The following is a 26,838-nucleotide window of genomic DNA, read 5'->3' as shown; positions in this document are numbered from 1 at the left end:
AGCTGTCAATCGACTAATCCAGCCAGATTTTGTGAAATAAATTAAAAGTAAAATGAACTGTTCGTCTTTTTCATTCCCTCTCCAATCCCTCCCCCCCTCTCTCTCTCGCATTGTGTTTAATAAGAGACATTTGTAGACTTTACTCTAGCTCTTGACTAATCCAGTCAGGTGTAAATACGGATAATCTCTCTCTCTCTCTCTCTCTCTCTCTCTCTCTCTCTGTGTATTAGTATTGAATAATGCTATTTTTTTTATTTAATCCACAGACAAAATCACATAGGAGACAATGACTATTAATAATGGGATGCGGAGGAAGCAAGGATGATGGCGCCCTTTTTGTCCGCGTTGCCGACCCCTACACCCTTAACTTCTTAGGGGTTTACGAAAGCTTCTGGGATTTCCGTGAAACATCAGATCGTTTTCATGGCCAGATCCCTCCCAAATGCACCCAGTTATGGACGGACACAAATCTCCCCCCTCCCAAAGATTGTCAATCTTTTCGGGCTGAGGTAAACATGTAGTGAATTTGTAGCTGTCATCACACGTTTTCGTTGAGTGTGAGTTTATTTGTAATTCGGAAACACATTTTTGTAATTCCCTATAATTTTCAGAATAAACATTGTTATATTTTAATTGCTGGTATTTTTTTTTTTACAGAATTAGTGATCCTATAGATTATTTTTTAAACCTTAATTTTCAAATTTGAAAATCTGAAAGTTGAATTGGTCGATTTTTTCCCCCTTTTCCCTATTCTTTTCTATAGATAAAAGGAGTTCACTCAATGCTACTCTGTCGGGATCCTGAAAGCCCGGATTTAAATCAAGGGGAACTTGATACTACCTACTTCCTCAATGTCATCGAAAAACTGACGCCACGGACAGATATCATCAAACACGTATAAGGCTTCTGTTATATTAAGTTTTATAGCATTTCTATAGATTACCATATGATTTATGCTATTGTATTTTAGTCTTACTAGCTGATATAAACCAAATCAAGTTTACCCAAAGTTTTATTGTTAAAAAAAAAGAGGGGGTGAGGTGACAAGTATACAAAAAAGAGGGTAGCTTCACCCAAAATACGATCTGAATTGGATGGTATATCCTGGTACATTGTATTAAATGCATTTTGTCATAGGAATATCAAGCATTTTGCTATGTAGTGATTGATGATTTTAAAGCTACAGGTATATAAAAAAAATATTGATTTGAGGGCACTTTAATAATTCTATTGTGTCATCAGTTTTTGCTTGTATACTTCATCGGGATTGTAAATGTTTAACCAACAGCTGATACCCAACGATAAAACCCGAGTGATTTACAAAAAGGAGGAAATCTATGTGGGCGTTGTCCACTGCAGAGTATGGAGGTTCGGACGCTGGGTTGACATTTACGTTGACGATTCGGTCCCCTGTGTCTCCAACAGCGGGGGTATACGTCTCCTATCCTATTGCCACGACAAGGATGAACTGTGGTTGACGTTCCTAGAAAAGGCATGGGCAAGGTATGTTTAATTATGAGGTATTGATGTTGTATTAGCTAGTATAATATTAATACGAAATAGAAGGTCATTAAAAAATAATTAAACATATCATTTCCGAGATCGCAATCTTGACATTATTCTATTGTTTTGATTTTTACGTTAAGGTCAGAAGATACGTTCATCAAATAGGTGTTTTGTAAACTTAGTATCTTCGTATTGATTAAAATATTCAGAATTTTAATTACCTTCTGATTTCTTAACTGGTTTCTAATTGTCTTAAAAAAAAAATTGAAACATTAAAAATGTGATATTGGCATATGAAGTTTTTTTTTTTCCAAAAGGATTTTATAGGAAACATCATCCTCTGGTATCTTCCACAAATGCCTGGTAAGGTACCTCAATTTTTGCGAGTAAACGTGTTAAAGTAGCAATGCTCCAATGACAAAATCTTAGAAAAAATTATATATTATTGAGGAACGTATCGTCTGTCCTTAATATTGAATTTGTTACCTTAAATTTTAGAAATACACAAAATTAAAACGTTCATTTCTTAATCAAGAAATATATTTAAAATTTATGATTGATTTGTAATTCCTGATAAAATGAATAAAATTAGAAATAAAGTGCATGAGATTTTTTCTGTAGATTCTGGGGTGGCTACACGAGTATTGAATACGGGTATATACATGACACCTACCTAAGTCTGACAGGAGGAGTGTATGATGCAATCAATCTGGAGAAAACTCGACTAAAGCCCGGGGACATCTACTACAAGATCCGGCGGGGCATCGCCCAAGGGGCACATGTTGGATGTTCTGTGTCTGTAAGTAGAGATCCTGAAGGGGTATGGCCCTCCGGGGGGGGGCACATATTGGTTGTTCTGTGTCTGTACGTAGAGATCCTGAAGGGGTATGGACCAGGGACATGTATGTTGGATGTTTTGTCATATGGTGTATGTTCCGTCTAAGTAGAGATCCTTGTGTGCATCCTCCAGATGAAGGGGGGGGGGGGGCTGTTGGATGCTGTCTCCATAAATTGATATCCTGACTACTTTGTCGATAACAATGTCGAGTAAAATTACATAAAAGTGGAATTTTTTATGTAAGGATCTGGAAAAAAAAATGTATCTCGTCTTAAAATTTCATAATTATACAGTTAATAAGTATACATTACATCTACTTTGATTATAAAATTTTTATTACAATTGTTATAAATTATCAAAATTGTACTCTACAAGGGGGACAAAATTACATTTTGAATAAAAGCTTTTAAATTGACATATAATAGTTAAATATACATGTAGGGGTGTTGAAATTACGGGGATTAGTGTGTTGAAACGATAGAGTATAAATCAAGGATGATATTTTAGATTCATGTAAGCTACATGACATTGTATGCATGTGATGTTAGACATTTATTTAGTTAACAAAAAACAGATGCATGATCTACTATATTAATTGAAGCATTTATGATACTATGATAAAATTGTGGCTTTAGATTTTTCCCTACTTTTCAGAGAAAGCATGACGGGGTTTATGGGTTAACCGCTGGTGATACGTTCACTATCGTGGAAACTTATCAAGTATGTACGTCCTATGTACAGACATTAGTTGCTATTGAAAGCTAAAGAGACCGTAAAATGATTAATTTTATTTCAAAGTTACATTTTAAAGGAAAGATTTTTCTTTAATCAGCACATGGGCATTAAATTTTGCTTTTAAGTTAGGATTTTTATTGGCAAACCTGGTCATTATTTCATTCATACTGAATTCAGAAATATTACATTTTGAAGGTTCATACGCAAAAAGGCAAAGAAATTCATCTTCTACGCATGCGTGATCCTTTGGGATATACGCTCTGGAAAGGTCCATGGAATGAAAAGTAAGACGTCTTTTGCAATCTTATAATGGCAGATATAATATATATTCAATATTACTTGCTAAAAATTTCTTAAACGTAATATCAGCATTTGATGCTACCGTGTTTGTAGAACAAATTTATACATATTTTGTTGGCAATGCTTATTTTCAAAGCCCCAATCTCCAGAACATGGTGCACTATTGCACCAATATTTTTTTCTTCTAACTCGATCCACCGTTCACGGTAGCTCAGTCGGTAGAGCGCTCGCTCCGTGATCGGGAGGTCGTGAGTTCGAAACTCGGCTGCGACTGATCTAAGTCGATAAAAAATTGGTAGCAACTGTTCCTTCGCCTTGCGCTCGGCACTTTGAAGTGAAAGTTGCGGGTCCTTCGGATGAGACCTTAAAAACCGAGGCCCCGTGTCACAGCAGGCGTTGGCACGATAAAGATCCCTCACTGCTCAATGGCCCTGAGTGCCGAGTAAAGGTAAAAATTTGAAGCCCTTCACCGGTATATGGTGACGTCTCTATATGAGTGAAAAATTCTCGAATGGGACGTTAAACAGCATACAATCAATCAATCAATCTAACTCTATCCATTCTTTAGTGCTTATTCTTGCCATTATTCATTTACTTCTTTATATATTCCATTAGCGGAAGTGAGTGGGCTTCGTTACCCCCAGAAAGTGACATCATGCAGAGGGCAATTTGTGATAACGAGTTCATCATGGCGTTCCGGGACTTCATTGCGTACATGGAGTGTGTCTGTGTGTGTTCTATAACTCCAGTGGTCGACCAAGATATAAACCAATTTATACGCCTTAGTAAGTCAAAGCAAAGAAAAAAAAATAAACATTCGTCAAATTTCTTGTCAATCTCTAATAATTATCGTTTGATAAGTTTCATATAAGACGTATGTGCAAAGCTATAAAAAATTATTATCTGTATTTAAAAAAATATGAAGGAACGCTAAGGTATCCGTAGGTAGGATCATGTACAAGTTTGTACAGGACAGTATGTACTGATGCAGGGGGATATTCGAATTTAAGACAATCTCTTTATTTCTGTTGTTTGCTATATGCCACAGCAAATGCATGTAACTTTTCTCAACTTAAGGTTTATTAAATAACCATATTATTTTGATCATTCTCAATTTTCCATTTAAACAATGAAAGCAATTAAAACAATTAGTTCATAATTTACCTATGCAGTGTATCGGAGTAAAATTTGGAATTGTAGAATATTGTACACATGTGTTTGGGGAATGGTACGGGGTAACGGCTGCTGGCAGTAAGAAAATTCTGGATAATCCGAAATTTTGTTTTACCATTCCAAGTCGGGGTAAGATATCAATGATGTTGATGCTTCAATGATTTTATTATTTTTTTTGCATTAGAAAGAATGCATCCAGTCTTCAACTTTAATCTTTTTTCGTTTTGAAAATGTTTAATTCATTGCTACATGAGATTGACTGAACAGCAGGCATGATGCCTATAATCGTTCTCTCCAAGATTTATTTCAAGTTTTATCATAGAGTCTCATTCAAACCTTTGCACGAAATCATGAACATGTGACATCTTCTAGTAAAGTCCCATCTTCAAACCTTGTAGCAAGTCTAATCTTCAAACCCTGTAGCAAGTCTAATCTTCAAACCCTGTAGCAAAATCTCTCCTTCAAAAAATTAAAACAAAGAGAATTCTCCTTTGACAGGATTCAGTAAGGAGCAGACACCGATGGTGGTAGGAATCTCCCTCCTCCAGCTCTGTAAAGACAGACTAGAAGACAGAATCCCCATCACACTAAGGGTATTTAAGGTACTACACTGTATTATAATACTTCGTTATACATGAATGTTCTCATAGTATCTACAGTAGTAATGAAAATGAACACACCGTTTGTGAAATCACTTATTTTCGAGGGTTTGTTTATCGCTGTTTTGGTTGTATGAAGAGACCCATCCATTCATGTTCTCCACGAAAAATGAAAAAAAAAAACAAAACACATTAGTACAGAATAATCATGTCTTGCAGTATGTACTAATCTCTGCTAGCTGGCGGAATACTATCAGGGATTTTGATTGACTAAAAAATCTGTTTCTAAAATTACATCAGAAAAATATCGTAATGTTTATATGGAAAATAAAATGTAAACAAATTTTATTTATTCAGTGCCATATTTAAACATTGGAATTGAATTTTTATACCCCAAATTTTATAAATCAGCTCTCTAACCGAGATTAGTACATACCACTTCATGGTGTGAGACGAATTTTTCCGTCGGCGAGCAGAGATTTGACGCTGTGTACGGAGATAAAAGAAAATAAAGACAAGCATGTCATAAATGGTTGTGTAGATAGATTATCGTAGAAGAGAATGGGTGTAAATAGTTTGTCATTGTGATCTCCTCTGAAAGTGTAAATGATTGCGATTCTAGGGAGGAGATACTCCATGTAATTCGGAGTTAGATACCGTGGTTATTATTATGCTATGGGTAAAAAAGAATTATTACAGAAACAAGTGCCCGTGTCATGTTTATATTCTAACCATGAAACTAAATCTCTTCGAATTACTATTTTACCACAAGTCGCAAAATTTTGACCCCACGAAAGTGTGAATTTACAGTATTTAGTCGGATACACACAGATAGCTCCTCGTCAAACTAATCCCTTATGCTGTACAACAGGCTAGACAACAGAAGCAGGGGATGTTGATTGAGGAGATAGGGGAAACGTTTGAGCAAGGGTTCCAGCAGATTCTGAGGACATTCAAACTAAAACCGGGAAAATACATGATCCTCCCTCACACAGCCAAAATGAAAACAGAGAGGCACTTTCTACTGAGGATTTATACCACATTTCCGTTGAAGTATATTCAGTATGTATTTTATGATTGTATATGACCATAATTCTGCTATCATGTTATTTTTCTGATAGGTCGTTGGAGGTACATATTGGCAGAATACAGATATTGTAATTGGTTTCTAAGAGTGGGAGATGATTAAAAACCTGTGGTTTGAGATGATGCATATTTCTCCCAAAACATTTTTTTAATTGAAAATAATTCAAGTACATGTAAAGAAAAATGATTTTTTTTACCTTTTTGTATAAGCTTTTGAGTGTACTTCTGACATTATAGATGGGTTCCTTCAACTGAACCGTTGCTACTTCTGAAAGAGGACAAACCCTTAAATCTTAAAGATCTGAAATGTACACTTGGTGAGATTATATTGACATATTTCTGTTAAAAAAATATACATTTGATTCAAGTAGACAATCCAAACCAAGCAACAGTATTCATAAAAAAAGTATATTTGATCGATCATGATTGCTTGGTATCTGATACACAAGTCTTAATACTAACCAGGCATGAAACTTCCTCATTCCAAGTCTTAATACTAACCAGGCATGAAACTTCCTCCTTCCAAGTCTTAATACTAACCAGGCATGAAACTTCCTCATTCCAAGTCTTAATACTAACCAGGCATGAAACTTCCTCCTTCCAAGTCTTAATACTAACCAGGCATGAAACTTCCTCATTCTAAGTCTTAATACTAACCAGGCATGAAACTTCCTCATTCCAAGTCTTAATACTAACCAGGCATGAAACGTCCTCATTCCAACTGAGTGAGATTTTCACGAAGAGACGTTAAAGCAAAATGAGCTGCAACTTTGATGTTGGAAATTTTTTAGGCAAAATTGTAATCAACTATTTCATTGACAGAAAAAAAAACGTTTAGAAACGTCTCTTGTTCATATTGGAAGAACTACCGGTATTTATAAGCTTTGATTGAAGCAAAATTACAATATTGTCGCCCAATATTGATTTCTCATATAATACAGTACATTCCATTGTACAGAAACCTTTCTTCTGAAACAATTTAATACATTATTTTAGTCTAATTGATCATAAATGTTTAAGTTACATACAGATTTATCATAACAGCACATTTTAACAGCAAAATAAAATTCTCAAAAATGCAGCTCATATTGCTTTAAGCCAAAATTTTGCCCACCACAACCTGGCTTAGCTTATTAGACTCTTGAATTATTTGATCAAAAAATTGTTAATTTGACTTTCAATAGACTGCTGTGAAGAGATTTGGGGGCGTTGGTCAGAGGGTCTCCAGGGAGGGTTCATCTACGACAGAGACTTTGATCTGAATCCCCAGGTTGACATCTCGGTGCCAGAAGGAGGTATGGAGAACTGCAGCATTTTTTGGTCATCAGATGTAGATTGTTCAGTAATACTAATTAAAGGTCTCCAAGTTTTGTATGTTGAATTTTATACTTTCAGATGAACTCAAACAAGTGATTCGTTTCAAAGTGCTTAAAGACTGGAATTCTGACGATGCCTGTCTAGGATTTAGGTTATTTCGGGTAGGTTTGGAGTTCGTGTAGAATAAAGATTATTTTGGGTATGATAATTCTTGTCTAGGATTTAAATTATTGGGGGAATGGTAAGCGTTTTATAGGATTCTGGTATGATTAAGGTTTTGTTAAGGACTTAGATAATTCTTGGTATGGTACATCTTGCCCAGAATTTTGGCTATGTATTGAGCTTGTATAGGATTTCGATTATATCTGGTAAGTATGTATACCTTACCCAGAATTCTCTTTGATTCTGGTATGTATACCTTAATTACCCAGAATTCTCTTTGATTCTGGTATATATACCTTAATTACCCAGAATTCTCTTTGATTCTGGTATGTATACCTTACACAGAATTCAGACAATAACTCCACTAAGTCTTTAACCTGATACCCCCCCCCCCCCTTTCAAAAAAACTTTCAAAACCGGTCATAGGAAAATATTCTAGAATAATAAAGAAACAATCATAATCAATCATGAACCTGACAAATTCCCAAGTATATTCAACACCTCTGCAAGATTCAACAATTTTAAGGTGCATTTACTTTTAATATAAATTAATTTAAATTATTATGGAGAGGATTTACATGTATATAGGTAGTGCCTTCTGTCCAATCCTAACCGATCACGGTAGCCTACTGGTAGGGCGTTCGCTTCGTGATCGGGAGGCCCGGGTTTGATCCTCGTTCGCCGCGCTGCGTCAAACCTAAGACGTAAACATAGATAGTGACTGTTCCTTCGCCAAGCGTCCGGCGCTAGAAGTGAAAGTCACGGGTCTTTCGGATGAGGCCTTAAAAACCAGGGACCCGTGTCACGGTAGGCGTAGCACATTAAAGAAACCTCACTGCTCAAATGGCTCCTGAGTGCCGAGTATAGGTCTTAATTTGAAGTCCTTCATCGGCATACGGTGACGTCTCACATAAGTGAAATATTCTCGAATCGGACGTTAAACAATATACAATCAATCAATCAACTGTCCAATCCTTTTATGTTGAATTCCTTGTTAAAATCTTGTTTAGAATAATAAAGAAAATACATGCATTAACATACCGTACAAATTTTAACTTTCAGGTAGGACCGGAAGAATTAATACCAAAGGAAACCCAGTGGTTATATGATCACTGGGATCACACTGTGCGATGCAGGGACGGATCCATTGAAGGATGGGAGTGGGACTATCTCGCTCCTACTTTTCTGGTAGAACCTGGGCGGTATTGTGGAATCCTTTACAATGAAAAACCCGGGGGTAGTAACACAGCTTTCTGTATCATGGTGTATTCTGCAGTCCCTCTACAGATCAAGTAAATTATTAATTGTTAATTATAAAAAACGTATTTCAAAATATCACTACTACTTGCACACACATTCATTTACCTATGCATTAACAAATTAACAAAAATAACAACGATTTGGTATAAGTATTTCTTACCTCGCAAAATATAACGATTTTGTCCATTTTTAAGTTTTCTTTAATTAAGATACATATCTAACATTTAACACCTTAATGTGCAACCTTTTTTTATTTTTACAGGTCTTACAATTTGGGAAAATAGTGCTAAGGCATCACCATAGTGATTAAAAATAAAATTTCTATTAAGCATTATATCATGATTCATCTCAATGCTTCCAGTGCGGCATTTTCCGCCGGAAGACAAATGAAAAGGGGAGCTAGTATTAAAAGTGTGCATGCATAACAAGATATTCTGGACATTCTCATCTGATACTTTTTAATTAATAACACCATCGATGGACTGAAGGATAAAGAAAGGAACGCTAGTAATTAAGAAATGCCACAAAATCTGTTAATTTTGATTATTTTACATCGGTTTGTCAACCTTTGCCCTTAGATATTTTTATATGAATATTTAAAAAAAAAATAAACAACTTAATAATTGTTATGAATAATCTATTCTTAAATAGAATTCTCAATATTTTTTTCTATTCAGTGTCAATGATGAATTGAAATGGGTACACAACCCACATTTAGAACTACATTCTCAAGGGTAAAATAAATTTGGACTTCGTTGTTATTGATATAAACAAAGTAAAAACTTTTTTGTGACGTCATTCTTTTGTTTTTACAGTCTAATATTTCAAAGAATGTACTGGCCAAGTCCAATATTATCTTCAGGAGTACAGTATTGTAACGAATACTGTACTCCAAAATAATACTGGACTGTGTGACTTCACACATAGCTTTTTATACAACGAATGAATAATGCCACAGAGAGACAAAAATATGCTTTTATATAGATATCAACATCTCGTAATCCAGTTCAAGCAAAATAGAAATCAACATCTCGTAATCCAGTTCAAGCAAAATGGAAATCAACATCTCGTAATCCAATTCAAGCAGAATAGAAATCAACATCTCGTAATCCAATTCAAGCAGACTAGAAATCAACATCTCGTAATCCAATTCAAGCTAAATTGAATCCAATTCAAAATATACAGAAATCAACAACTCGAAATCAATTCAAGCAAAGAAACTCCGAAAGCAAGTATATCCCAGAAATCCTTATAATTTACAATCGGGTCACTGATTGTGAAACGACCGGTATGGAAGCACATTATTTATTGTCGAGTTAACACTCAATATTGAATCTATGTCTTTTCCGAAAACACATCGAAATAAATCCACATAAAGTGTATCACTCAAGAATGTTTGCATTCGGGGAAAGAAAAAGAGAAATGGAGACATGTTTAAACTCGATCTGTAAATACAGGCCATACTACTTTGATTTTTTTCCGTAATATTTAATTTAAATATATCTTTCCAAATTAATTTACCTAAAGATGTGGTTCTTTCGGTATAAAAGGGACAAAAAAGGATGCTTTCCTGGAATATTTGCCTACTGGTCACTTATAATCTTCATCTGCAAAAAGAGTCCTTCAGAATACTCTCAGAATCGCTTAATGCCATGAAGTTGCTCAGCTCTTTTTAATGCATGCGTATAGAGTGCCACAATAAATACAACATGATTAGGGTTTAATAAGGTTTTTTTTATTCAAAATCTATTCACTCCTCTAAAAGAAATATCTTAGATCACTAAGGGCCCCATCCATCTGGTTTGGTCGCCGTCACCAGTATCGTCTTTTGACAATAACCAATGTAAAGGGTGCATAGATAAAAAATGATTTATGTATGATACAAAACTCAGATAGTCTATTATTTCACCTCGTCCCGTATGTGACATATTAGACCATCCTCGTCTTGCATCCCTTACTTAAACGATGTGTTATACGTTTCCCTACTTGACAACTTGGCCAGCCTATGTTGTCCTGTTCTGAGCTAGAAGGCTAAGATTTGTCGAAGTAAATTATGCTTTATTTACAATCTTTACAGAATTTTCATATTTAATAGAGTACATGTAGTTTTGTTTTATATAATTAAGAAACATCGTCCAAGTTTATGATCTTAGAATATAATTGTGGCACTTTCATTAATTTGCCCAATGACCTTTCCGTTAAAAAATAATAATTATTATATAATAAATTAATAAATTGACAGCCAACTTTATTGATCTTTATACTGTTTATACATCATGATGATAAATTGCTGCAAGTCCAAATTACATACAAGCATTAATACACGTATATATCATACGTCATGTAATGGTAAAGTGCTTCAAGATTTCTCGCATCCCAGTAGTATGTCTACTTAAGAACCTTTTTCCTTTTTAGGATCATATATCTGTATCTGTATATTTATATGGAATCATATATTCCTGAAACATTAGTTTTTCTGTCTCTATATTTTTACACCAAATGAAAGTTTTTAAAATTCTTAAAGTTTGCTGTAAATTTAAAATGGCCAAATTTTGTAACATTTTTAAATTCTTGTATCTTAGTCTCAAAAGAAGATATCAATTTAAATACTACAGTTTTGTTTTTATTCTTTTTCATGTTTTGGTACTTTTTCTTACACTTGTAGAATTCTGCAACATATGTAGCATCATCCATCTCGTCCTTCAGGCTTTCAAGTGATTCTGTAACCTGTTTCAGATACGTTATTCTATCGCCGTTGGATTCTGCATTCCTTCTTAAAACCTCTTTATGTTCTTTAGTTTTTGCCGACAGATTGTTAAGATAATCATTTTTTAGCTGTTCGATATGATTTTGAATACTTGTATACAAAGATTCAGTGAGCTCAAATATTTTTTCCAAATTTGTCTCTAGTTCTGAAATGCTTTCCTCTTCTTCTTTTTTTATGCCCAACAACTCTTGTTCCAAATTCTTTATTTCTTCTAAGATATTGACAAACTCCTTCTTACATGTACGTATCCTGTCAGCAGCTTAATACTTCTACGGTTTTAGTTCTGTCACATTTCCGATGTTCGCCAAAGATGCACATTGTACAGCATGGTACCGAATGATCACTACAAAGAAATTCTGTTTTTCTCTCTGCATGCTTGAAACATTTTTTAATGTAGCTGAATTTCACAGGAGACATTTTAAACTCTTTTAGCTATATAACTTTGTGGTCCTTTGTCAACAAAATTTTCCTATGATATTTAGCACATAAATCACAAAGCCTCTCTTTGCACATCAAACGATATTTACTGGCTTCCTGCTCTTCCTCAACTCGATCGTTTGCAGGTACATGTTTATCACAATTTTTTTTCTATTTCTTGACTTATGGAAACTCCACTGAGAATTTCGTTGATCGGGAATTCGCTAGCCCAGTTAACTGGTTCGTTCGAAAAAGGACAAAGTCTCGACACAGTCAGCAACGGAATCCAACAAGATTATATTTAGAACTGCATGAAGACACAATATGGGTTGACAAACATTCATGACAAAATGAGTGTGAACAAGGGAGATACCTCGGTGTTTTGTTCAAAGCATATCGAGCATTTTGTAAAATCACTGCAGTATATATTACATGTAAGTACCTTAGATGATGATGCCATACCAGTCGACCACGAAGAGATTTACACCTGTCCACCTGATCGTATAAATTTGTTTTAATTTAAGACGGAAAATACCACAAAAAAGTAATACTTGTAAGTTGTCTACGCCTACAATGAACGCGTTAAAGTTATGCATTTAAAATATATCGATCCATCAGATTTAACGTAGGTCGCGGGTTTGCAGGCCTTTTCAAAGTGTCCGTAAACATACCATGAAAAAAAGTTATATGATTCCTCTACCTTTGTTTAACATTCTCTGAAAATTTTATAAAATTCGTCTGCATCGTTTTTATGTAATTAAATCCCAAAGATGCCATTGTTGTAGTAACTTTTTCAACGTTATTGTATTGAATTATATAGGAAAAACGTCGATTTCGGCTCGTTTTCAGGCAAGATTTTTTCTCAAAAAATATCATTAACTTTTAAATGGTGCAGACGAAATTGTTCCCCCTTTGGTATCTTAAAATAGAATTGATTTGAAATAAATCTATGTGAAAAAATTAATATGTCTTCGGGTTTGTTTTCTCGTAATTTAAATGTGGATAATTGCTTCTATATCGCAAAATTTAACATTTTTAAGAACTACGTCATAAAATATCGCGACGTCAAGCTTGACGTCGTGAATATCGATCCGGTATACAGAGCAGAAAAACGAATTAAAATATTTATAATTCACGTCTATCTGCTTTCATATGACCCACGAATCGTTTCATAATAATTCAATAGCAATGAAATGATTATTAGACAGGTGTCTCTTCTAATATTCTTTGTACGTCTCATATTAGTGAAAATTATCTCAAGGGACGTAAAACGACAATCAGTCCTTTAGTTTCTTTCTTTCAATGTATTTTCTTTATGTGTTGTTTTCTTACCGTTTCTTTTCTTTTTGTTTTGTTTTCTTTTTCGTAGATAAGTATCCTACATTTGGCTGTGCATTTTTTCAGCGTGCTGGCGGAAAACGGTTATCCTCTTATTCAAGTATACATATGAAATGTTTTTATTTAGAATTTTCAGCAATATTTAATGCGCTCATAGCTACGATAACTTCTTAATGAATGAATTTCAGCCAAATATCGTCCCGGCTAAATACATTGTATTTTCAGTATATATTAAAAAAATGTTTTTATTTATTTTTACATACAGACAGGGGATAACTAAAAAAAAAAATCTGAACTTGATTTTATGATTTTACGTATAAGAATAGAAAAAAAACCCCAAACGAACGAGACATTTTTTAAAGGGGTAAATTGGACGAGAATCTAAAAATTAATTTTATCTGATCATGACGTAATCAACAGGCAAATCTTTCTTTTTTTTTTTTGGGGGGGGGGGGGGTCAAAAGACGCTCAATGTATATAACATTAATTCGACTGGTTGGACATGGAAAGCAAAGTAGCGAATAAAATCTGAAGATAACAGCATTGTAAACCGTTACTTACACAGGCACTCGGGGAATTAACCGCCCCCCCCCCTTCCATTTTTTTTCTTTTCAAATCTGGGGTCGAGTCACCCTTTTCCTATTTTTGAATTCTAATATGTACTATATGTCATCAATAATGTAACCCTTTTGTCTCTATAAGCTGTTTTTAAATATATCGTTTTCGACTGATACATAAAAATGCCCCCTTCCATTTTTTCTTTTTAAATCTGGGGTCGAATCACCTTTTTCTTATGTTTGAATTCTAATATGTAATATATATTATCAATAATGTAACCCTTTTGGGTTCTTGCAATCTAAAAAAATTACCTGTAGCCGTCCGATAATAATAATTACCAGTCCAATAATATATTATCGGACGGCAGTGATAACAAAATCGGACAGTATTTAAAAAACAACATGTAGAGTGAAATCAAGGTTTATTATGTCCAGAAAAAAAGTTTGGAGAAAAAACAAATTCAGGGAAAGCAAACGCAAGGAAATTAAGTTGCTACAAAATACCATGCAAATCCATGAAGAGGAAAATCGAGTTTTAACCCTCCTTAAAAGTAACACTTTCCATTGGGTTTTTTGTTAAGCGTTTTCGAAACAGTACTGTAAATAAGCGAATTTTAATCCATTTCTTATAAAGAATCTTTGAATCTCGTCATTTAACGAGGTTTGTTCGCCGATGGCCGCACTTTTAAACCCGAGATTTTCATAACAGCACCCAACTAAAAACTTTAAATAAACCCCCATATTTTTACTTTCCATGCATCATGATGATATCATCCAACACTGTGTCTGCATCAATGTCAAACGCACTTAATAAAAAAATATTCCGAATCATAAAAAATTCCTTCGTCACCGAAACACTCGATAGTTCCTCTACACTAAACGAATGAATGAATGAAACAAAAGAGTTCACTCACTGTTTTTACTGTCTAAAGAAAAAAAAAACCCCGCTTTCTCTTTTAATGGTTTCAGATAGAAAACTATAGATGCCTAAACTCCCATTGTGTTGTTATCGGACTCCTTCAGGTAACTTTTGGACATTTAAATGGCAATGTTTCAAGTAAGATATATGCCTCATACAATTCTATATGTAAAATTATCAGACTGTTTTCGGCCCTAACGGGCCTTAAACAGTCTGATAATTTTACATATAGAACAGTATTCGGCATATATCCATTACATAAACGTTTATTATTTTAAAAATCCAGGTGCATTCACAGCGTCCTGATTTAAAGTTAACCCGTGTCAGTTAATGCTGCGTATTAAACATGCCAAATAAGATATTGGAGATATACAAGGTTTAAAAAGGACATGGCACGTACATGTAGAAAAAAACTTTGTCTCGTTTTGTTTTCTCACTGACATTCATTGATTAAGAAGATTGAATTTATCATAAAATGGCATTCTGGACTGCATTGTGCTATTGTCATGTTTACTTTTGCAAAATATTACCATTGTCTTTTTGGCGTGGTACCTAAATGATCATTGGAACAAAAATAATTTGTTTAAATGTTATTTTCTTTGTTTACATTAAGACAGTACAAATGTAGGTCATTAATATGTACATGTACTAGTGTTCGATTTTCAAACTTATAAACACATAGATAATAATCTACATTTAGAAATAAAAATGACCTAGTTATGCATGTCTGTTTAAATTCAGGAAGAATGACAAATTATTAAAGAATTGAATTTAAATAAGGTCAAAGGGTGTAGCAGACCTGTTTTTGTATTCATGATCGCGAAAACGCGAATATTGTCTAATGCAGCCACGGCTACATGTACATATTGTACATGTAAGTTCTATGGTCGATACAATGACCTTGTCAGCAAATACAATTTATCATTAAGTCAAATGCTGACTTATATTTTTTATAATAATTGTTAGGCCATTATTTACACTCTGAATTGTCAACGTATATCCCTTATTTCCCGATCTTGACAAGGAGCACTCGGCGGGTGTGACCGGTCGGCAGGGGATGCTCACTCCTCCATGGCACCTCATCACACCTCTGATGATTTAGAGGTCCGTGTTTGCTCTGCTCCAAAATTTGTATTGTTTAATGGACTTTTGAGCTTGAATTATGTTCGTTATCTCCATATATTTCATGTAGAAGCAGGAGCAGATTAAATTCCACGGTATCCAACGATGCTTTCAGATAAATATCTTCTTTTCTTGCACTAAAGTTCTTGTGAAGATTTTTAAGTGACTCAACCATATTTTTTTTGATGAAGTGCATTGCCCTTCATTTTTAAAATGGTGTATCCACTCCGACCTTGGATACTTTGCGATGCGACAAGTTTGGTTGAAATGGGTTCAGTAATTCTGGATAAGCAAATTTATGCTTTACGCTTGACATACAAATAAAAATTCTGGTTCGACAAATACACAGACGCACAGGGAGGCCATGCCTGACAAACTTTGAACAGAAAACTCACTTGAACTTGTGGCTCAGTTAAGCTAAACATGCAAAACATTTATGACAAACACTTATGGAAAATATACCAGTCAATTTATTTCACCACTTATCGACAACCACATTAAGTTTATAATAAAGGAGTTATCGAAACAAAGATTCAACGAGACTCATTTATTTCTGTCTCTGAAGATTTGCTATGACATCGACAATATTTTACTGCAATAACTTACAGAAAATATATTTATAATTTGTTACATTGTTGGCCCTTTTAAAATTTCCCTATTGGCTTCATGTAAAAACGACGTATTATGAAATACTAGTAGTTAGATGACGAGTTTAATGAAATTAATACTATGTAGTTTGTACTTACAAATTCATAAGGGTCGTAGAACAACAAAGCAGTTTTGACAATTTTAGTTTGATAAGTTGATAATTTGCTGTTAAAATGTGCTGTTATGAAAAATCTGTATGTAACTTACACCTTTATGATCAATTACACTAAAATAAAGTATTAAATTGTTTCAGACGAAAGATTTTTGAAGAATGTACATGTATAGTATTTTATAAGAAATCGGTATTGTACTGGACGACAATAATGAAATTTTGCTTCTATCAAAGCTTATAAATAGTTTTTCCGTCGCAAATATAAACCTCAGAAGTTTATAAATGTTCCTTTTTTGTCATTGACATATTTAATAACAAATTTGCAACAAAAATTTCCGACATCAAAGTTGCAGCTCATATTGCTTAAATGTACGTCAATATATCGGTGAAGTCGAACTTAGTCACCTCAAAGTCTGTCACATCTGTTTCATATTTGGATGTTAAATACTCACTATAGCGTTGCCGATAAGGGTCTAACAACTAAATTGTTTGACAAACGAGATGATTTCAGCTTTTTCATCCTCAGCTTTCCTTATTTATATAGTAATATTCCCCTATCAGCTGCATATGGTGTTAATGTTTTCCAACGTATTCGATACTTAAATGCATGCTACTGACAGATACTGACAGATAAGTTAATTTTACACGGATTTCAACAACCTCGTTAAATTCAGCATTTAGTAAAATTTATGGTCATTATAATGACCTTGTAATGAAATATAACCTAATATTGAGTATTTTGACTGATATATTTCATAGCAATCGTTAGGCGTTTGTTTTTATACTAAATTTGACTACAAAATATTCCGTCTACATGATAAATACATAATTCTCACGGCAGGTGTGACCGGTCGACAGGGGGTGCTTTCTTCTCTTAGGCACCTGATCCTACCTCTGGAATTTCCGGTTGCGTGTTTTATGCCATGTTCACAAAGTTGTTTTTTTAGATCAATCTCTGATCGCTATCTTCACCTTTTTCTTAACAGGTAATTTGACAGTGTTTCTCTCTCTTTGACCTTTTTAACATTCTCCTTGGTCTTTGCCAGGTTTTTCCAAATTGAACCTTTAGAGATAGCGGGGCAAATGCACCCTCCATTCATCCCACCTCATTTTTTACCCTAATTCATTAAAGAATTCTATATTGAATTTAAGAAAAAAAAATTACAAAATTGACAGAATGAGATAAAGACTGAAAACAATTATGGAACAATTGTGTCACATTACATGAGTGTATTTACGTATTATTGGATGACAAATGCTCATATCAAAAGATTTGAATGCGCGAGACTATCGGTAGAAATAAGTCGTATTTTGAAATTGCACCTTTTGGTCATAGCGTCGCATAGGAAAACAATGGCAATTCATTCAAAGATAAAATGCATGATTTTTATTTTATGTATACAGAGAAGATGATGTTAAATAAATATGCAAATATTCATACCCTAAGCGGTTTAAATTTTTATGGCATTCGTGAAACTTACTCTTTGATGGCCCCTCGTATATTTAAAAGCAATGTAATAATGTTTCGTCATTAAATGCAAAAAAGCATAAATGCAACAACTATATCCTTGTATATGTATATAACAGTAGTTCTTTGACTTTACAATTCACGTGAATTTCGGAATTTTATTTTTATGATAAAGATCCACAAGATCCGTAAACTTTTTTCATCTGTGGAGTTTTTGGGGGAGGTTTTTTCGGAAGACCCGTCCAGTCACATGTTGCAGGTTTCGTTGTCTTGATATTTTTTTGAGCATGAATATAGTCCGCGGTAAAGTAAAAGTCACCAAATATTTTGACTTTTTCAATCTCTATTATCTTACTTTCAAAAGAAGATGCCAACTTAAATAGCATAGCTCTGTTTTTAGTCTGATTCTCTTTTAATTTTTTGTATTTCTGACTACTTTTATGAAATTCTGCAACATACGTAGCTTCATTCAACTCGTCTTTCAGGCTTTCAAGTGAGTTTACAACCTCTTTCAGATACGTAATTCTCTCGCTGTTAGATTCTGCATTTCTTCTTAATGCCTCTTTATGTTCTTTAGCTTTTGACGACAGATTGTTAAGGTAATCATTTTTCAACCGTTCGATGTGATTTTGGACTTTGGAAAACAAAGATTCAGTGAGTTTAAACACCTCTTCGGTGTTGGCTTCTAGTTGTGTAATGTTTTCCTCTTGTTTACTTTTTATGCCCTTTAATTCGTCTTCCAGTTTTATAACTTCTTTTACGAGATTGTCAAACTCCCCATTTCTTACTTTCTCCGCAGCCTCCTTGATAGTTCCTATTTTGCTACATTTCCTATGTTCTACACAAATGCACATTGTGCAACACGGTACAAAATGATCTTTACAAAGGAATTCTATTTTTCTCTCTGCATGTTTAAAGCAATGTTCTTTGTTTTTGATTTCCACAGGTGACAACTTTAAGTCTTCTAAAGATATAACTTCGTGGTCTTTGGTCAACAAAATTCGCCTGTGGTATTTTGCACACATATCACAAAGCTTTTCTTTGCATATCAAACAATATCTACTGGCCTCTTGCTCTTCATCATCTCGTTTGCAGGTATTGCAATGATTTTCTTTTTCTTGATTTTTAGATACTTCGCTCAGAATTTCATTTACAGGAAATTCTCTTGCCCAGTTGATTGGTCCATTTAAAAAATTTTCAACTGGGATGAAGTTTCGACACAATGGGCAACGGAATCCAACAGGATCTTCTTTAGAATTACACGTAGATACGATGTGGGTTGATAAACATTCGTGACAAAAGGAGTGTGAACAGGGAAGATACCTTGGTGTTTTAAATTGTTCAAAACATATTGCGCATTTTGTGAAATCACTGCAGTTAACTTCAGGTTCCTGTGAAGCTGATGCCATTCTGTCCGTATAAGTATAGATGTACACTGTCTAATCACATTCTATTTGGTCAAAGACGGAAACTACGCAGAATACAGAATCCTAAGTCTAACTTTCAATGTACCTTGTCTTTTGAATCAATGTGTCTTAGATACCAGCCCAACAGTTCATGCTTGTAGATGTTTGTTGACTTAAAAATCCCACTCGGTGCATTCACTTATAATAAATAATAAATAATGCACTCTGAATAAGATATTGGAGGTAAAGTTTTCAACAGAATTTAAAAACCTAAAAAAATCGATATCCTTTATATTACATGTACCTGACGTGACTAGGTCTTTCATATTTGCCTAAAAAATTCAGATTTTAATCAATTCCAAAAGATATATAGGTAAACTGATATGACGGGGACCCTCTAGAGCTTTTAATTTTTTTTAAACTCGAAACGAAACATAGAGGATACAATTTATTTAGTCATTTTCGCTAGTATCAGATAGCTTGTTTATATCGTAGCAAAGCAATCGAATTCACTTTACTTGGTTGCCCTTTGAAACTAACTTATCTTTGACTTTATGAGATTGCTCAAGATTCAAGAAGACATAAATTTCTTAACAAAAATATAACAGGAAATAGTGCTAATTTAAAGTGAACCGATACAGATGTTTCCAAAACGGATATCCAATCCCTTATGATGCCCCATTCCCTACAATCTTTATTGAATTAAGCAATACTTTTGTAATATAGATAGAGACTTTATTTTCAGGGTGTTTTATCGGAAAACTACTCCGATATAGCCATATGGGTATTAGCCAATCAAATTTCGGCGCATGTGCTTGCACTGGTTTTCTACATTTTTCACATAAATTTTCTTATAGAGTCGCAGAATATATACTTTGTTTTAAATGTCAAAGAATTACATTTAAAAATAAAGGATATATAGCCATTTAAGTATTAGCATATCAGAATTCAAGACACGTGCGATTTTGCATTCAATTTTGATAGTATCATAATGTAAAAGCCCAATGTGCCAATCGATATTATAATGTATATTCTTTTTGTAGAAAACCAAGGGAGATGTAGCCATTTTAAGTTTCAGCCAATCAGATTGCAGCGCACATACATGCGCGTGTTTTCAAGAAATTTCCCATATAACATGTTGTAGAACCTTATAATGAAAAAATTATATTTTAAATCTCAAAGTACATGTATTTTTGTATGAAGTTATTCAGATTTTTGCATCAGCCAATCAAAATGAAGCGCATGTGCATGCGCATGGGTTCATGCTAATTTGACCATGTCATCTTGTATTGACTACATGTACTAATGTATCTTTATGTTCTGAGTTTCAAAGCAATCCATCAAGAAATATTAAAAGTTATGGCTGTATCAAGTATATCAGTCATTTCACTCATCGCATCCGCGAGCATGCACATGCATTTGCGCGCAAAATGACTTTCGTTCCGCACAGCTACGCATCATGCCTATTAACCCTAAAAAGGTTTCATCTCAATCTAGTTTCATCAGATATTGAAGAATCTACTACATGTTCAAAAGAATTAACAATACTGACCTCAATCCGCGATAAGATTGAGAGAAACTTTCAGGTTTATAAACAAGTATATAATGATAGTCAGGAATTTATGAACAGACATACTTATAGTGATAGTGAACGAATATTGATAGACAATAGCTGTAGACTAATTAGTGAAGATACAGAATCGTGTCTGACAAAACTCAGTGAGACTATAACATGTATAAGATCTATGGAAGAGGAGGCAAACACTCTTAGTGGTAGAGTGTCTTCAAGTACCAAATCACAACAGAGAGTAGAAGAAGCTAAAACGAGGCTAAAGACTGCAGAGAAGGTTGCCGAGCTAAGACGTCAGAAATCAAAATTACAATTTGAAGAACAATTAAATGCTGCAAAATTGAAACAAGAGCAGGAATGTTTAGACATGGAACTAGAATTGCTAAAACATCAAGAGGAAGTTCAGATAGCAGAAACAAGAGTGAAGTTCGAAATGGGTGATGAAGAAAGGAGTCACGTTGATCTAGGATTACCGAAAGTAGGAGGGTTTGAGAAATCTAAAACTTTCATAAAGAACTTACCTCTTAATCCTCAAGCAGAAAAGTTTGTTCCACAGTCAGATAATACTCTGCCTTCCGTGTCAACAACATGTGTTCCAGAAACTTTACAACAACCTTATACATGTAATCCACAACAAGTGCGACCAGCTATAAATCCACCACAACCCATACTGGCAGCTTATCCTAGATATCCTATGCAGCCGACATACCCACCCCAACCTATGCCATCTATGGACAAAGTAATACGTAGCAGTGCAGCAGAGATTGCGCCAGACTTAAAGGATGGACAAGAGGTGTGGTATCTTCCATTGTTCGGAGTATACCACCCCAAGAAAAAGGATCAGATACGTGGAGTCTTTGACTCTTCTGCTGCATTCCAAGGAGTGTCTCTTAACAGTGTTCTCCTCACAGGACCTAATTTGACAAACAATTTAGTGGGTGTTCTCCTTCGATTCAGGAAAGACGCTGTGGCAGTATCAGCAGATATTGAACAGATGTTCTACTCATTTCTTGTTAACGACGACCACAGGGACTACTTGCGATTTCTGTGGTATAGGGATAATGATCCTAACAAGGAACTCATAGAGTATCGCATGTGTGCCCACGTGTTTGGGAACTCTCCATCGCCATCTGTAGCAATATTTGGCTTACTCAAGAGCACCAGAAATTCTGATGAAGACATTGTAGAATTTGTGAAAAATGATTTCTATGTAGACGATGCATTGACGTCTTTACCAACTGCTTCACAAGCAGTCGATTTGTTGAAAAGAACTCAGACTGTACTTAAGAACAATGGCAATATTAAGTTACACAAAATTGCATCAAACCATAAAAATGTGATGTCGGCTTTCTCCAAGGATGACCTAAGCAAAGAAATAAAACTGCTAGATTTAGAAAAGGATTCGTTACCTATACATCAGAGCTTAGGTTTGTCATGGGATTTATCTACAGATAGTTTTGTGTTTCATGTGGATTTTGCCAAGAAACCTAACACAAGACGTGGTTACTTGTCCATGCTTCACAGCATTTATGATCCTTTGGGTTTCACTGGACCCCTTGTGATCCAAGGAAAGATTATTCTTCGTGAAATTACAGCACTGTATGACTGGGATGATGAGATTGACCCCTCATATGTTTGTCGTTGGGAATCATGGAAAGATTCTTTTACATCACTACAGCAAGTGACCGTTCCTCGCATGTATTTTACCAAATCTTTGAGCCAGAGTGAAATGGTTGAACTTCATGTGTTTTGTGATGCTTCGGAACAGGCTGCCTCGGCAGTTTCCTACATGAGAATTTCAACTGAGATGGGAATAGAAGTATCTTTTGTCTTCGGCAAAGTAAAATTAGCGCCCCTTCATGGACATACCATGCCACGACTTGAACTTTGTGCAGCCTTACTAGCAGTAGATGTAGCAGAAATTGTCAATATACATCTGAGTATCAAATTTATAACCACAAAGTTTTATTCTGACAGTATGATTGTACTTGGCTACATCAACAACCAAACTAGACGTTTCTACAATTATGTGGCCAATCGTGTTGAGCGTATTCTACGAACATCAAATCCCTCTCAGTGGAATTATGTGAAATCTGCAGAGAACCCAGCAGATCTAGGAACAAGAGGATTAAACTCAGCTCAAAATTTGTACCAGGAGTGGTTGAGAGGACCAGAATTCCTCCATTTCAATACAGAAACTGTCAACGAATCCTTTCCTCTCATTAACCTGGAACACGACAAAGAAATTCGTGTCAGTGCGGAAAGGACAGTGGTTAAGGACTTTAACCTAACCAAGAACTTTGAAAATTTTTCCAGCTGGGACTCTTTAGTTTGTGCACTTGCAGTGCTCAAGACTTTCATTAGAAAGAAAAAACAAATTGTGTCAGATCCTGTTACAATCAGACGAGACAGTGAATCAGTCATCATCAAAGAAACTCAGAAAACCTTTTTCTTGGATGATATTTATTGTTTACAGCATAAGAAACCTCTACAACGAGACAGTTCTGTGCTTAAATTGTGTCCTTACCTGAGTGATGATGGGATTATGAAGGTTGGTGGGAGATTGAATCTTAGCGTACTTCCTGAGGAACTGAAGAATCCAATCATTATTCCTAAGAAATCTCATGTGGCGAAATTAATTGTACAGCATTTTCATGAGAAGTCAGCTCATCAGGGCAGACACATCACCGAGGGTGCGATTAGAAACAAAGCCTACTGGATTATTGGTGCAAAGAAATTAATTTCGTCTGTGATTCATAAGTGTATTATATGCAGAAGATTACGAGGGAAATTTGAAAGTCAGAGGATGGCAGATTTACCACCAGACAGAATTACTCCAGGACCTCCATTCAGTGCAGTTGGAGTAGATACGTTCGGACCCTGGACCATCGTCACACGTAAAACACGTGGAGGACAAGCTGAAAGTAAACGGTGGGCCATTATGTTTACATGTTTGACAACTAGAGCAATTCATATTGAGTTAGTGGAGTCAATGTCCAGCTCATCTTTCATCAATGCGTTACGTAGATTTATCGCACTTCGTGGGAATGTGTCTTTATTTCGATCAGACAGAGGTACTAACTTTATCGGAGCTACAGAAGATCTTGGGATTGACGTAACAAAAGGACCAGTGAAAAACTTCCTTGATAAGTCGAAGATTGTGTGGACATTCAATGCTCCCCACTCTTCCCACATGGGAGGAGTGTGGGAGAGAATGATTGGATTAACACGTCGAGTATTGGATACACTACTCTTAGGACCTAAAGGAAAAAATGTCACTCACGAGGTACTTAGTACATTGATGGCCGAAGTGACAGCCATAATTAATTCAAGACCAATTACTACTATATCTAACGATCCTGAGGTACCATTTGTGTTGAGTCCAGCAATGCTTTTGAATCAGAAGATATCCGGTCACTATTCTATGTGTATGGATGTTGACATACGTGATATATACAAAGAACAGTGGAAGCAAGTACAAGTCTTATCTGACTTATTCTGGCAACAGTGGAAAACCTATTACCTTCAGAACTTACAATCCCGTCGCAAGTGGACATCTGAAAGAACAAACATGAAGGTTGGAGATGTAGTAGTCATCAAGGATCGTGAGTCTGCAAGATGTCAGTGGTCTATTGGACTTGTGGAAGAAGTTTTCCCCAGTGCAGATGGACTCGTGCGGAAGGCTTCTGTGCGTGTTATGATTAATGGAAAACCGTGTACATATACAAGACCAATAAGTGAACTTATTCGACTCATAGATTAACAGTTTTATGTCAGTTAAACTGCCAGTTTGAAGTGAGTTATTAACTGTTAAATTTTATTCTAATTTTGACCTTGAAAATTATTTTGTGTAGTGCAATGAACCTTATGTGTAGGATCCTGGTCACTGCACCATATTTTCTTATATTTTGTACTGTAATGTATGAATCGAAATGTGTTTGTTAAATTTAATATGATTATGTAGTAATATTGTTATAATAATACCAATATTAGGCAGGGAGTGTTCCGTTCCGGAAAATTTTTAGGTATTTGGTTTTGGTGTTTATGTTCAATATACCTCTTCCGCTCCACGAGCTTTTCATGTTATGAATTTTATCGATGGTGTTTTACAGACCCCACAGTGTATTATTTTTGTTATTTCATTTTCACCATTATATAAGTGATAAATAGTGCATTTCTTTCAATATCTATGATTTATTTAATTTATGCATTTAAATATTTTGGTCATGAATGAATTAATTATTTATCGGTAATGTACTCTCTGACCTATGATACGTTTTTGCATGTGCTACATTGTATTGTTTATATTTTGTTATAGCATCTACGGTTTATTCCTAGAGAATAAATTAAGTTTGCTAGCTGTCGTGTCCTCGACTTTTTGGGACAGCATACCTGCTTTGCCTTGGTTTTTTTCCTCATTTTGAATAGACTAGTTTTTCTAGACTAGATTGTTTGTGCTTTATATGCAATGGCGATACATTTCCTTGTCCTTCTTGTAGTGGATTGGTCTAGCGTTGTTTGTGTCGAACTATCACGGAAATATTCTACGCTTTGTTTCTTTTTCGTAATATAAAGTTATCAAGGTCATGATTATGTAGCCACCACAATTATTGTGCAAGTATAACTTGCTAACTTTTGAATCTCTGCAAACAGACAAATTGTTACATTCATCCAGATATGAGAAATTTTGCAATTTAATGGAAAATTGAAATGTAGATAGATCTAAGTGAATTTTTTAAAATTTTTTTTAATATAAGAAAAGTATTAAAACATTGTTTATAAATTTATTTAAATCAAGCACATATCACTATATTGCCAAATGATGATAAAAATAATAATTTAAAAAAATCAAAAACCAAAATTACGTGAATAAAGACGTTATGCAAACATAAAATCGCGGATATCTTGTTCAAATGATGATATTTATAAAAATAATTATAAAAATTAATAATAAAAAACCCATAAAGTTATACGGATAAAGGCGTCATTCAAACATAAAATCGCAGATATCTTGCCTTTAATGCGCCTAGATTAATTATGGACCTTATCCTTTTAATGTGGCTCAATGACCGTCTGTTTAAAATAATAGATATGTGTTGTAAAATGCTAGCTTTATGTTTATGATGATTTTTGTGTTCTGAAATCTTTATTGGAACGGGTTCAAACTTTAGCATTTTGAGCTCATGAATGAAATTATACCATGACCTCGACTTTTGTAATGAAAGAAATATCTAAATTGCTCCAAAAAGTTGTAAAGAATAAATGGCCAATTTCAAACCAAAAAGGTACTCTTTTTTCTTTTTCTAAGCTGCATGTCAGTCATAGAAATGTGGTTACAGTTGCGACAGAGAGTATATTCATGATGCCCCCAATCAACAAGACATACATTGCAAAAATTATTCAACAAACTATAACATTAATTCATTATTTTAGAAATTAGTACATACTTCTTGTTACCTTTTTGGTCAATTAGACAGAAATAAAGTATCAATTGTTTTCAGAACAAAGGGTTCTGTACAATAAAATATAGTATTATAT

General features: G+C 34.5%; 2 protein-coding genes and 1 long non-coding RNA gene across 3 annotated transcripts; 2 read left to right on the top strand and 1 right to left on the bottom strand.

Moving 5' to 3' along the window:
• Positions 1–275: 275 nt before the first annotated feature.
• Positions 276–9,386, top strand: LOC133202105 (calpain-A-like). Its single transcript, XM_061337888.1, has 15 exons — positions 276–509; positions 764–895; positions 1,289–1,503; positions 2,128–2,305; positions 2,999–3,064; positions 3,275–3,363; positions 3,995–4,164; positions 4,580–4,681; positions 5,051–5,154; positions 6,023–6,213; positions 6,475–6,554; positions 7,422–7,532; positions 7,633–7,719; positions 8,783–9,008; positions 9,239–9,386. Exons 1-15 carry the CDS (start codon positions 300–302, stop codon positions 9,258–9,260), a joined length of 1,983 nt encoding a protein of 660 aa, XP_061193872.1. The 5' UTR covers positions 276–299; the 3' UTR covers positions 9,261–9,386.
• Positions 995–2,526, bottom strand: LOC133202106 (uncharacterized). Its single transcript, XR_009723191.1, has 2 exons — positions 2,180–2,526; positions 995–1,483 (listed from the first exon to the last, which is right to left on the bottom strand). It is a non-coding gene; the product is annotated as an uncharacterized LOC133202106 (long non-coding RNA).
• Positions 9,387–21,475: 12,089 nt separating the features above from the next.
• Positions 21,476–25,063, top strand: LOC133201933 (uncharacterized). The gene has a single exon (XM_061337722.1). The coding sequence runs from the start codon at positions 21,476–21,478 to the stop codon at positions 25,061–25,063; it is 3,588 nt and encodes a 1,195-aa protein (XP_061193706.1).
• The last annotated feature ends 1,775 nt before the right edge of the window (positions 25,064–26,838 follow it).

The sequence above is a fragment of the Saccostrea echinata genome, unplaced genomic scaffold, assembly GCF_033153115.1.
Source record: "Saccostrea echinata isolate AGI-Se365-2 ecotype Australia unplaced genomic scaffold, CSIRO_AGI_Sech_v1 ptg000046l, whole genome shotgun sequence".
Classification (NCBI taxonomy): Eukaryota; Metazoa; Mollusca; class Bivalvia; order Ostreida; family Ostreidae; genus Saccostrea; species Saccostrea echinata.
This window is presented reverse-complemented; position numbering and strand designations above follow the sequence as displayed.

Coding starts and splice junctions, on each gene's coding strand:
- LOC133201933 (XM_061337722.1), top strand. CDS start 21,476: ATGGAAGAGGAGGCAAACACTCTTAGTGGTAGAGTGTCTTCAAGTACC.
- LOC133202105 (XM_061337888.1), top strand. CDS start 300: ATGGGATGCGGAGGAAGCAAGGATGATGGCGCCCTTTTTGTCCGCGTT. Junction 3,065..3,274: donor CTATCGTGGAAACTTATCAA/GTATGTACGTCC, acceptor TACATTTTGAAG/GTTCATACGCAAAAAGGCAA. Junction 3,364..3,994: donor AAAGGTCCATGGAATGAAAA/GTAAGACGTCTT, acceptor ATATTCCATTAG/CGGAAGTGAGTGGGCTTCGT.